General features: G+C 25.1%; 2 protein-coding genes across 3 annotated transcripts; both read right to left on the minus strand.

The window, feature by feature from the left end:
- Positions 1–2,303: 2,303 nt before the first annotated feature.
- On the minus strand, positions 2,304–4,755 carry LOC124926054 (trihelix transcription factor GT-3b-like). Of its 2 annotated transcripts, none has more exons than XM_047466216.1 (3): positions 4,644–4,755; positions 4,230–4,607; positions 2,304–3,073 (listed from the first exon to the last, which is right to left on the minus strand). In XM_047466216.1, the coding sequence occupies exons 1-3, from the start codon at positions 4,647–4,649 to the stop codon at positions 2,516–2,518; spliced, it is 942 nt and encodes a 313-aa protein (XP_047322172.1). In that variant the 5' UTR covers positions 4,650–4,755; the 3' UTR covers positions 2,304–2,515. The 2 variants fall into 2 exon arrangements, with proteins under 2 accessions (XP_047322172.1, XP_047322171.1); XM_047466215.1 differs by having other exon boundaries at positions 4,230–4,594; positions 4,625–4,726.
- A 4,630-nt stretch (positions 4,756–9,385) lies between these two features.
- LOC124923632 (uncharacterized protein At4g15970-like) lies at positions 9,386–11,447 on the minus strand. Its single transcript, XM_047463594.1, has 3 exons — positions 11,382–11,447; positions 9,980–10,363; positions 9,386–9,898 (listed from the first exon to the last, which is right to left on the minus strand). Exons 1-3 carry the CDS (start codon positions 11,445–11,447, stop codon positions 9,386–9,388), a joined length of 963 nt encoding a protein of 320 aa, XP_047319550.1.
- Positions 11,448–13,214: the final 1,767 nt, after the last annotated feature.

Here is a 13,214-nt window from a genome sequence, read left to right on the forward strand (position 1 = left end):
GTTTAGTTACCTAATGAATATATCTCGAGCTCGTTTGATCTAGACTTAATTAGATTTTTTTTTTAAAATTATCTCTATCACGTCAATATAATTCTCGATATTAAATTACTTAATTTATGAATTAAAACATCAACATATTTCTATTTTTTAAAATTTTAAATATTATTTATCAAATAAGTTTTTTTTCTTCTTTTAAATCCTAAAAGAATTCAAAATCAAACAAGCTCTTGTTGTGTCCAAAGTTTGCCTTATAAAAGGGCCACACATTGCAAAAAAAAACTTGATTTACATAGAAGAAGTTCAATTTTGATCCTAATAAAGTTGATTATTATTCTCTATGGGATTTCAACTCATATGTCGACTTAGACTCAATCGATCAACAAAAGGGGAACATGTTCAAATTGCATCCTACAAAGAGAGAGGTCCTCGGCACAACCTCATATCACATGATCTTCGGAGCCAACAATTGAGTTACCATGCTTTGGAAGCTAATCACATAAACTTATCAAAAAACATTTGTAAGCCGGAACCAATAAAACATGAAAAAGGGGAAACGGAAGAAAAAGTTAAGAAGAAAGGTAACGAGAGACGAGTTTTTTATCGACTAGGGTTACGGTTCATAGGTTCTTCCTCGGTTAGGTATGTGGTGAAGAAGGCAATTGAGCTTTACAAGGGTTCCAAGTACCACGCCAATGAAGATTACTCTTCTTGTATGATGGAAACATATTTCTCAATTCCAGTTATTCCTCCACCAATAATATTTTGATTTTATTCGCCCGAATTCCTACATAGATCCGTACTGTATAGTCAATGTATTGGTTTTTTAGATCAACTCTTATAAAGTTATAAATTCCACATTTAAAAAAAAAAAAAAAGTCACTATATAATGTGTATATATTTGGACCTATCTAAATAAGGGTTGTAATGGGTTGAAACCTATCCTAAATGAAAATTATTAGTATCTACTAAGTTTGTAATTATAGTTATATTAGTTGTCTAGATTCTGAGTTAGAATCTTTCTAGTAACCTATTATTCTTTTCTCTTCATTTTCTTAAAGATATCACAAATTTTTGTTTTTTTCAAATTCATCAGGTAACTCTTACTTTTAGATCCGGTCAAGATGTGTGGAAGTCTTGATATAAATAATGCATGTTTTAAGGTCTAAAATGCAAAAGTCTCATAAATTATGGGGGAAAATCCAATCATATATAGTTTAATATATCAAGTTGTTTTGTTCTTTGATGATAGAGATGGTGTATTTCATTCAATTTGGATCTTATATTATAAGTAATATGGTTTCCATTCAAAGTGTTTTGTATTTTTAAATTATTGGATTTGATGTAAATTCGAAGAATATATGAAACTAAAAATGTCTGGATATTACAACCCACCCATTCAATGGTAAAAGGGTTTAAGAGACTAAAATGTTACGGGTTTCGATTCAATCTGAAAGCACTTTTAGTTTAAGCGGGCCATACCGGTGAGTGTCATGCTTGATCTCTTTTCTTTCCAAAAAATACGTCTAGCTATTACATTAAAGTGAAAAATATGAGTTGATGAGTACACTTGTAACAATTGATTACATGTAATGACGAGATTTCAGCTTATTCTACCGAGATTTATTTTTACTGGAATTCTCGTCCAGTTCAATTTCGAGAAATATTTACATGGCACCGTTATACTATACTCTAAAAAAAATAGTTTTTTTTATTTATTAAAATTATATAAACGGATACTTTAATATTATATATATTGTAATATATAATAAAAAATAATTAATTTTTTTTATATAGAAAATGAAAATAAATAAATTTATTAGTAATGTTATATATTTAGTTATATTTAGTGTTCATGGCAGATTCGGTATCACATCGGAGCGGACGACACAAATATCATATTCGCCCCATCTCCAGTCAAATAAAAAACACCGTTCTAACGGGATAATTTAGATCGAAAACCGTAGAGTGGATTATAATTTTATATTTTAAAAGTTATTTTTTTAATGATTTAAACTGTTTATTTATTCAAATTATAACATAGATGTACAATAACAACTATTTCTTATAAAATCTTTAAATAATTTATTACTTGTTTTTTCATTAATTTCTATATTACCTTCATAACTTATATTCCATAACCCTTGGCATAAATCTAACTAATTCAAAATCACTTTTCAATAATATTTATGAAAAAAATCAAATAATTCACACCAAACAAAAATTGTCTTCCAACATATTTCCAAACTTCTACATAATGACTCTTACCAAAATCCATTTTCAAAAAAATCTCAAACAAATTCTGGTGAGAACTCAAAACCAAACAATCAAATTCAGCAACTTCCATATAATTGATATTTTACATGAAACATTATCCTTTCATTTTTGTATTATACCCACCACCCAATTAAAAAACTATCACTATATTGTTCTTGCAATTCCTCCAACTTTGTACTAAATAAACCTAAAAAAAACCACAAGTTATATTGAGTTACATTTTCTCGAAAGATATACCATTTCAATTGTTAAGCTTGTTCAAGAGCTCGGCTAAAAGGGCATCCCTTCTTTCAGCTCTACATTCTTCTCTAATCCTCCTTTGTTCTTCCCTTTCTTGCCAATCCCTTTCCATCATCAGCCTCTCCCTCTCGAGTTTCTCCATCATCAAACGCCATTCATGCTCAAACACATCCCTCTCATTCGTGCGCTTCTCAATTTTCTCCCTCCACATCATCTCGATCCTCTGTTGATGCCCTAGAAATTCCTTCAGTATGTCTTGCAAACCAATTAGGTCTTGTTTTGAAGACTTGTCAGTTCGTACAGTTTTCTCCTTCTCAATTTTCCGTTTCCTAGAGTTGTTCTTCGTTGACTTGTTGTCCACACTTTCATCTTCATCTTCTTCATCTTCTTCGTCGTCACTTTTGGTAATTCTTTTAACCCTTTTGGATTCCATCATTGAGCCAGATTCGGATTCGAGAAGGATTCTTTGCATGTTCAGTGACCTTTGGTTGAAGACTACTTGCATCTCATCGAAAAAAGGACAATTTCGACCATTTTCTACATCAGTTGTCTCCTTCCCCTGAAGAATGAGTCAAAAATAAGTGAAATCAAATCTTCAATAAGACATGAATTTGTTTGAACCAAAATAAGTGTTGAGAGTAAACATAAGAAACCCTAGTGGCCCTGCTTTTCAAAGATATTCAAAACATTCCTATCAGAACCAGTTCAGTACTGAGACAAATTCAAACCAAAAAGCAAATATCCCTAAGTGCTTCATTTGGTAACACACTTTCTCATAGATTTCTCATCCAGATTAGATCACATTTAGAAACTGAACTTAGTGCGACACATATTCATAGCTTAGATTGTTTTTCATCCTGATCTGTATACAAAAATAGGAAGTGTTTCCAAATAGGCCCTAACCACAACTAGATTCCAAACAAGGCAGACAGTTCAGTATTCAGACAAATTCTAACGAAAAAGCCAATATCCCTAAGATTGCTTCATTTGGTAACACATTTTCTCCTAGATTTCTCATCCAGATGGGATCACATTTAGAAACTGAACTTAGTGCAACACATATTTATAAATTCAGATTGTTTTTCATTCTGATATGGATACAAAAATAAGAAGTGTTTCCAAATAAACCACAACTAGACTCCAAACAAGGCTGCCAGTTCAGTATTGAGACAAATTATACGAAAAAGCCAATATCCCTAAGATTCATTCATTTGGTAACACATTTTCTCCTAGATTTCTCATCCAGATGGGTTGATCACATTTAGAAACTGAACTTAGTGCAACACATATTCATAGATTCAGATTGTTTCTCATCCTGATCTGGATACAAAACGAGGAAGTGTTTTCAAATAAGCCCTAACCACAACTAGATTAAAAAACAAGGCCACATAATGTGGTTCTTAGATCCTTTAGCAAAACATCATATGCATATTCTTTATGTAGAGCAAGATGAAAACAGATTATCTGTAATACAATCAACTTGTTTCATTTCTAAAGTCATATTTAGGAAACAGAGCAATCTCTAGAACAAGATATGACTATACCCAAATGGCTATTAAGAAAAAACAACAGAACAGAAAACCTGAATCCAATACCAAAAACCTAATATAATTTGCCTAATCCAACATAACCTATGATTATATCCATGGAGTGAAACATAGATCATTTAAGAAAACAATCAGGAGCAGACAAAATTTCATTAAAAAAAAAGTAACCTTGTAACGATTGACGAGGTTCTTCCATTTGCATTTACACTGATCGGATGTCCTCCTGTAACCCAATTCCTTCATTCTTGAAGAAACAACTTCCCATAAAGTTTTATTCCTCTTAACTGCGGTGAAATCTCTCTCCAAATCTGCACGGATAGAGATGAGGTCTCTGGTTTCCTGCTGACCCCACTGAGGAACTCTCTCGTCTCTTCTAGGGAAATCGTCGTCGCCACTGACGACGGAAACAACAACGTTAGATGATGGTTCTAAATGTAGAGGCGGAAAAGAGGGCATCATCAAATGATGTGATATCCGACCTAGGAATTCATCTTCTTCTTCTCTATCGCCGCCGCCGCCATGACCGCTACCGCTACCGCCACCGCCACCGCCACCGCCACCGCCACCGCCACCGCCACCGCCGAGCATGATTATTGTTTCATTTTCTTGGTCTGAAAAAGGCGGAGAAAATTTAGGGCTTTTCAAATCGCCACCTTTCTCTCTCTCTCTCTTGTCAAAAGTATAACAACCTGAGTTGGACCTTTTGATTTTGTACTCATTTCGGACAAGACATTAACTTTTGCTGTCATTTATTATTATTATTATTTTCAAATAATCTTAAACAAAAATATAAAAATAATAATAATACATGATGAGAAATGAAAAAAAAAAAAACATCTTGAAGTTTGGGAAAAATAATTTTTTAATTTGTTATTGTAATATTTTTATATTTAGAATTAAAATTTTATAAAATTAAAATAAGAGTGTTTCAGTATTTTGGGTGATTAATTAAATAATTAGATACTTAAAATTAAATTAAATATGATGAGAGAAATATTAATAAAAATTCAAAAAAATCAATATGAAACTAAGCTCTAGGTTTTTTTTTAGGTTTAAAAGTAATCATATATTATGTATTTGTTTTTTTGTCATTTAAATATTTTATTTATTAATTAAAATATTTAAATAATTAATTTTTATTTTTATTTTTAGAATATTTAAATTTTAACTATAATAATTTATAAAATTAAAAACATAAATAAACTATTTTTTCCAAAAATCCTAAATAACTCAAAATCAAATCTCGTCTTTTTTATTTGTATGAATTTTATAAAGTTTAAAATTTGTTTTTATAAAAAAATAAAAGCAGGTTACTTGATTTATTTATTTTTGTTTAAGATGAGTTACAAATTAATTTATCTCTTTATATTTAACATTAAAATTTAATAAAAATAAAAGTAAAATAATTAATTCAAATTATTAGTAGAATTTTTTATAAAAAAATCTAAATATGAAATGAGATCTATGGCTTATTACAATTTTTTTTTATAAATAATATAGTTATTTAAAAGGTAATGTAGTGATAATTTTGAGAAAGACAAATTTATTTTGTGAAAAAATGTAAAGATTATTAATATATAATAAATTAAATAACATGATATAAGTGAAAGAAATATTATTTGATTATGTTAGATTATTTAAAACTCAAACTAACACCTATATGTAATGTAGACTAAGTTTAGATTGCAAAGTATATATATACTTAAATAGTTTGATTTTCTTGTGTGTAATCAATTTCACAATTTATATGTTATTTTCTTTGTTATTCAAATATGATAAAATATACATTTTTAGAAAAAAAAAAATAAAAAAAATCTTGCAATATAAAAGAAGTAAATTATATATAAATTAAGTGTTGATACAATAAAATTGAATAAAAAAAGGAAATTTATGATGAAAAAATACTTACCAAACAAATTTCACTAAAATTATAAAAATAAAATTTACAGTAAACTTTTGAAAATAAAATTTACAGGAAACTTGTAAATTTTGTGATCATTGGACTCACGATTATTTATACATTTTTTATTATAAAAATGAATAAGAATGTGAATTTTAATATTATAAATGGTGTTTAAAAACTTCTAACTAAACACCTCAATTCAGTTTATTTTTCTTTTTGAGGTTTGATTCTTCCTGTGTAGATCACTATGTTGATAATGATAAGATGCTATAAATAACAATAATAAAAAATAAAATTAACTATTGTGAGAAGTACATATATTTTCTAAACTAAAGAATAGTAATTGAAATTAGTATAAATCATTATTTGAGTATTAAAATAAAAAACAATTAAATGAAGTTATGAACACTCTCAAATTCATATATAAAACAACCAATAATTCTATTAATTTATATCAAACTAATCAAAACTCAAAATAATAATGAATTGTTTTAAATGCAATTGTTAAATAGTTTAAACTAGTATTTAATTATTGTAACTTTAATTAAATTATTTTAAATTTCTGGATTGAAAAATATGCACATAAACTTGATTGGCGAGTCGGCTGCCTGTGGTGCTGTGCCGAAACACAATTGGTCTTAGCCACAGATAGATTGTCACAAGTCTTGGTTAGGAATTTATTTTTCCAATTTAAACTCATTATTATAGTCTTTTATTAATATATTTTTTGTGTACCCAAATAATATTTTAAAGAAATTTATGAAAATAAAACATAATTAAAGTTTTTAATCATTATAATATTTGGTGGCTCTATCAGTGAAAACTATGCTGGTAATGTGAATGAATGTATACTTCTCTCTCAATTGAATTTGTCATGAAAACATATAGTTTGATAAAGTTTTTTATGTTTATTTTTTCGACATATTTTTAATACCACCCACATTTATGTTATTATTGATATTTTTTTTTCTTCTAATAATTCTCTAACTATACTATTTAATATTAATTTTAATTTGTATTGATCTATTTACTTTGAAGGGGTGAGTTTTGATATATATATTTTTTTGTGGTTTGATGTAATATTGCTTATGATTATATTAAAAGTTTTTTTTTTTAATTTAAATTTAATTTTGTTATGTAAGTTTTGTTTCTAATATCTCGAATTTTTGATGTATTAAAAAATGACATTATTCCTATTTGTGTTTTATCGTTTACTCATAATCGTGTTGTACTAAAATTTGTTGTCATCTAGTGTAGTCTATCTATATCTATTTATATATATATATATATATATATATATATATATATATATATATATATATATATATATATATATATATATATATATCTTTTTATCTACTTAACTTTTTTACATGTATTTATTTATAAATATCAAACCATTTAAAAAATATTTTCTTATTAAATTGTGTTGTATTGAAAAATAATATGATAAATTATTTTAAGTATGAAATGAAAAGTAATTCTACTAAGCTATTACATTTTAAATTAGAATAATTAAGTTAACATTAAACTTATTTTACAAATACGAGAATAAAGAGTCAATGTTGTACAAAAAAAATCACGATTATACACTAAATTGATTATATATCGCAAATAATATATATAAAAGATAAAATATCAATAGTAATAATTTGTCAAATAAGTAGTCAAACTAAGCCTAATATTTGTGTCTTGTAAATTGTAATGACATAAATAACTATAAAATAAAAATCATTTATTTTAAAGGTACCTTAAATAAAAATAAAGTAGTAAGATAATTTTTTTTAACTAATTAATTAAGATGTTTGAATTTATTTTAAAATTTAGTGTAAGTGTATATATTTTATATATAATTTTTTTGACATGAGTTGATCCTTGATCTGTATATTCACTTGACCGACCTATTATTCATATTCATTTACACTAATATTAAAATTCAATATAACTAAAGATAAGTATTGAACCTCTATCAGTAAAGATATATTAATTAAAATGTAATATTATAAATGTGAAATGATATCTTATCTATCTGATAAAATATAATTAAATTTTAAAATAAAATTATTTTTTAATATTATAAAAAAAAACTAAACTTATAAAATATGAATGACTTTAATTTAACACATTTTAAATAAGAATCAAACCAGTCAAACTTTGATATATTAGTAAGATTAATTCATTTAAATGATAGAAAACAATACAAAATAAATTTACAGGAAAGTTATAAAATTTGTGATCATTGGGACCCAACAAAAAGAATAATAAGAATGTAAATTTTTTATATATTATAAATGGTGTTTAAAAACTTTTAATTAAACACTACGTGTACATCAGATCCACTCTCTTTTCTCAATTTGATTTTTCTTGTGTAGATCAGGAGGCTGATAATGGTAGATGCTGTAATAAGAATATTATAAAAATTAATTATTGTGAAAAGTGTCATTTTTTAAATTAAAGAGAAATTTGTCATAATTGAAATTAGATTAAAAAAAAATCCTTAAATGAAGCAAAAAAAAAAAAAAAAAGACTTAGTAGTAAAACACAAATATTTATGTTTCAAAGTCATGTATGTATTCATTTAAAAAAACATTTTGTGAAATAAAAATTATGAAAATACTTCTGCGAATGCATATAAATTAAAAACAACCAATTAATTTATTGTTTTTGACTAGATTAAACCAAACTCAAAATAATAACTAATGTTTTAAATACCAAACTTTTTTTTAATTCTTGTAGACAATTTTTATTTTAATTAAATTATTTTTAGTGAGATTAATTAGATATCAATCTCAATCAATCATTTTACAATGGTCTACAAATAAGTCTTGTTGGGCTTAAACTTTATGATTTAAAAAAAAAAATAACATGAATTTAACTTATTAAGCCTAACAACTAATAAATTATTGTTATTATTTTTAAATAGTGAAATACATCCAAATTATAACAATATTTTATTAATTGATTTAAGCTCAATACAACTTTACATAAATCAATTAATCTGAATAAATTCATGTAAAGTTATGGTGATTATTGTATAGTAGGATAGTTATTGTTGAATTAAGATATATTATAAATTTATAATGTTTGTATAAAGGGAATTGTTTTTATTTTATCATTTTTGTCTTAATTTTCATATTATTGGTTAGAGTATATGGTTTTTAATATTGTTTTTTATATTAACAAATAAGTCTCAATATTAAACACTAACTTCAAAATTAATATTATTAATTAAATGTATTTTTTTTTAAATAATAATAATTTATTTTTCAGGTTTTTTTATTTTTTATTTCTGCCTTTTAATTAATAATATATATTTTAATAATATAATTAGAAGAAAAAACACCATATACTTTTAATGATTATTAGAAGAAAAAAAAGTAAATAATTAGAAATGATTGATGACCTAAATTAGGTTAGGGAATTAATGAATTTGATAGTAATAATAGCTGCAATTTTTTGGTGCATTCCAAGATGGAGGCTCACTTGAAGATGGATCATCAAGATCATGAGACCTCAATAAATAATTTCTCCAATCATCAAGCAAAATCTTAAGATCATGAACTTTGTTGTCTAACCCAAAACAACAATTTGCATGCATTGTACAAACTTGGTTGAAGTCTTTGCTAGGTTCGCAAAATCCACCAAACATTCTCGTGTCGAGAAACATTATTTTTACCCCCATCAATAACGATACATTGTTCTTGATCTTGTCGAGCACTTCTTGATCGTGCAAGCCCGGGTAAGTCATCCTCGAGTCATACCAATACCTATAAAACTCAATGGTGCGTTCATTTGACTTAACATATGTGAAACCACCATTAGGTAGGTTACTCAGATCCCAAGGATCACCCGTGAAATAATCACAAGCAATATGAAAATCTACATCTGAATGAAATTTTGGGAATGGGTCTCGAAACCACATTATATCTGCATCCTGAAAATTAAATTCCATTTGGATTAGAATTTTCAAATAAAGATGAAGAAATAATGTATAACTTGTTCAAACAATATATACCGTGAAAACAAAATTGAATCCCAACTCAAGAACCTTTTGTAGAAAGTCAATTCGCTTCCACATCATCTCCAAGTAATCCGAAGTCATGAAATAGGCTTCGCCGGAGGAATCATTATTATCCACCTCCCATTGGCCCGAGTTAAAAGCATAGCAATGAAAGTGTATAACTAAACATCGTGAATAAGCCTCGTAATCCAATGCAATGACGACCAAATGGTTCAAAAGTTTTTTAACATCGTTTCCAATCTCGAAACTTTCTAAGAAGATATCGAAAACGGAGTTTGGAGCCGCCCATGCATTGTTTAAGGTTGTTAGAATTACAGTTTTACCATCCTTCATTGTTGCACGATTCAATATAGTTTTCAACTTTTCCCTTTCTTTGTCCTGAAAGTTATTAAATGAGCTTGTTTAATTGATCTAGGTTTATTCAATGAATAAAATGAACTGTTTAACGATTAAATTAAATTATTAAAATATTATTTGTATAGTTTAGTATTTAGTTAAGGTTGGCAACTTCAATTCATCACGATCGATGATGATGATGTATTTTTTCTAGGTTTGACCATAACTAATATAATGTATAGTCCATAAAAATTCATATTTATATTTATTCATCTTTTTGTAATGGTTTTAGATTTATTTTTATTTGTTTATTGATATTGATAATAATATGTAGAATTCTTTTTAGTATAAACTTTTAACATATAAATAACAATATATGACAAAAAAAAATAATAAAAACAATTATTTATAAAATGACAATGAAAATTAAAATATTTAAATTAAATTCATATTAAATTAGTCCTTAAGAGTTACTTAAAATCATTTATTAATTCTAAACTTAATTCAAACAAATATTAGTTTAATAATAATAAATTAATCACATTCAAAAACTCAAACATTTTTTTTTATACATCACAATTTGAAGCTTTCTATTCTTAAAATTAATTATACAAAACGAGGTTTGTCTTAACGGTTACAAACAACACCGTTAACTCATTATTTACGTGAAATTTATAAATAAACAAAATATTTATATCACTAATTTAACTACCAAATTTTATCGAATTATAATTTAACACTTTTATTAATTGAATAAAAATAATAACATTTTTAAATTTTAAAAATTGTAAAATCAAAATTAGTTATAAACTCTTCAAATTTTAAAATAATAAAAAAAAATTATATAAAAAAAAAACTCTTTCTCTAGATGAAACAAGCTAGTTGGATTTTCTAAACTGAAATAGAAATAAAAATAATTACATACCGGTGAAGTAAAACTTGAAGGATCCGAATGAAAGGTGATGTAATTATTATTATCATCTTGATGATTAATATTAATATTATGTAAGATGGAGTGAAAAAGTAAGATTACAATCGCCAATCCGAATAATATTCGAACCCAATTTTCAAACCCACATCTGCTCTTGTGCCGGTGACCTTCGCCGGAGCTCCGATCCCATTCCATGTTTTCTTAGATAGATGGAGAGAATTAATGAAAGTCAAACCTATTATGAATATATATATTTTGCTAGTTTTTTATTTATAATATATGTTCTAATTAGATCAGATCTTGTTTATTGATTTATTAGTTAATAAATTACAGAAATCTCAATTATGCTTTAATTAGATTAGAAGCTATAAACCAAAGATTTTTTTTTTTTTTTTAATTTTAGGAAAGGTAACACGAATCTATAGTCATAAACCATACCCTCATATATTTTAATTTTAAGTACATTGTTTTAAGTTCTAACTTAAAACATTTGGTCTCCTACTTTTATAATATGATCTATGACCTTGTTTTATTTACATTATTTAAATAATCTGATTATTAAGAATATATATATATATATATAGTTGATAATTTCGAGGAGAAGAATATTTTTTTTGATAAAAAAATTTAAATATATTAATATATAATAATAAAATAAATTTTATTCTAATATTTTATTGTTAATGAATTGAGTGATAAAATAAAATATATTGTTTGGATTTTATTATTCAAATAACTCGAAAGGAACCAAACCATCTTATTGAGTTTCAACAATAAATTTGATTTTCTTGTAAGAGAGAAACTTATTTTTGTAAAAAATAAAATAAAATAAAAAATTAATTAATGAAATCCTCACAATAAGAAAACAAATTATGAATTTGAATTGAGATATATTTGAAATAATAAATGTGATTGAATTAAATATATAGAAATACATGTGTATTTGAAATATTTATTTTTTCAGTAATATTTGTATTTATTGATGCCAGTGATGGACCGACCCACATTTCTTTTATTGTTAAATGGTCAAAAATTGTGAGGCTGAAAACCAAATGTTAGCCCATCCACAAGCGTTACTTTATTATCCAAATGGACTTTAATAAAAAAAAATTAATAATTAATATTGAGACTTACTTAAATTAAATAGAAGATTAATTGTAAATTTTTAAAATTGAGAATTTATTTTTAAAATATAATATTATTATTTATATATATAATTAATTGAGATAAGTTCAAACAATGCATGCACACACCGACCTACCAATAAAATAATATTTAAGATTTACCGACTAAGGCCTAGTTTGATTTAAGTTTAAATCCCAAAAAGAATATAAAATTAAATATTGAAGTTAGAATTAAGTGATAAGAGATTTCAAACTATAAAATTATTACGATGAGTGTCAATTTAATTTTTTTTTGAATATTAATTTATAAACAAAAAAATAATTAAAAAATCAAAAAATATTGAATAACAAGATAAATGGTCAAATATAGAGTTTTAATAAAAAATAAAAAATTTATATCAAGTAGCTTAGGTAAATGTTCCACATAATAGATTGTAAATTCAATTTTTTTAATATACAAAAATGACACCAATTCGATCTAACCAATTAATATGATATATATTGAATATATATTATAGAATACAATTATACCAATTTTAATAAATGTTAATATTAATTTTTTTATTAAATATAAAAATAATGTTTTAAATATGAGAATAAGTGTTGTTTAGTAAAATTTTATTTCAAATATTTATTATTTATTACTACTACTTAGACTTAAATATTTATGTATTTATTTAATAATATAATTTAAAATTATTATGTTATTATTTTTTACTTAATTTAACTATCTTAAAATTAATGTAACATGTAAAATGGGTTGAATTTAAAATAAATATGTATCAACAGTGTGACTTACCAATCCTTTATAAAAAAATTATATAGATTTTTTTATACA

The sequence above is a fragment of the Impatiens glandulifera genome, chromosome 2 (assembly GCF_907164915.1).
Source record: "Impatiens glandulifera chromosome 2, dImpGla2.1, whole genome shotgun sequence".
Lineage (NCBI taxonomy): Eukaryota > Viridiplantae > Streptophyta > Magnoliopsida > Ericales > Balsaminaceae > Impatiens > Impatiens glandulifera.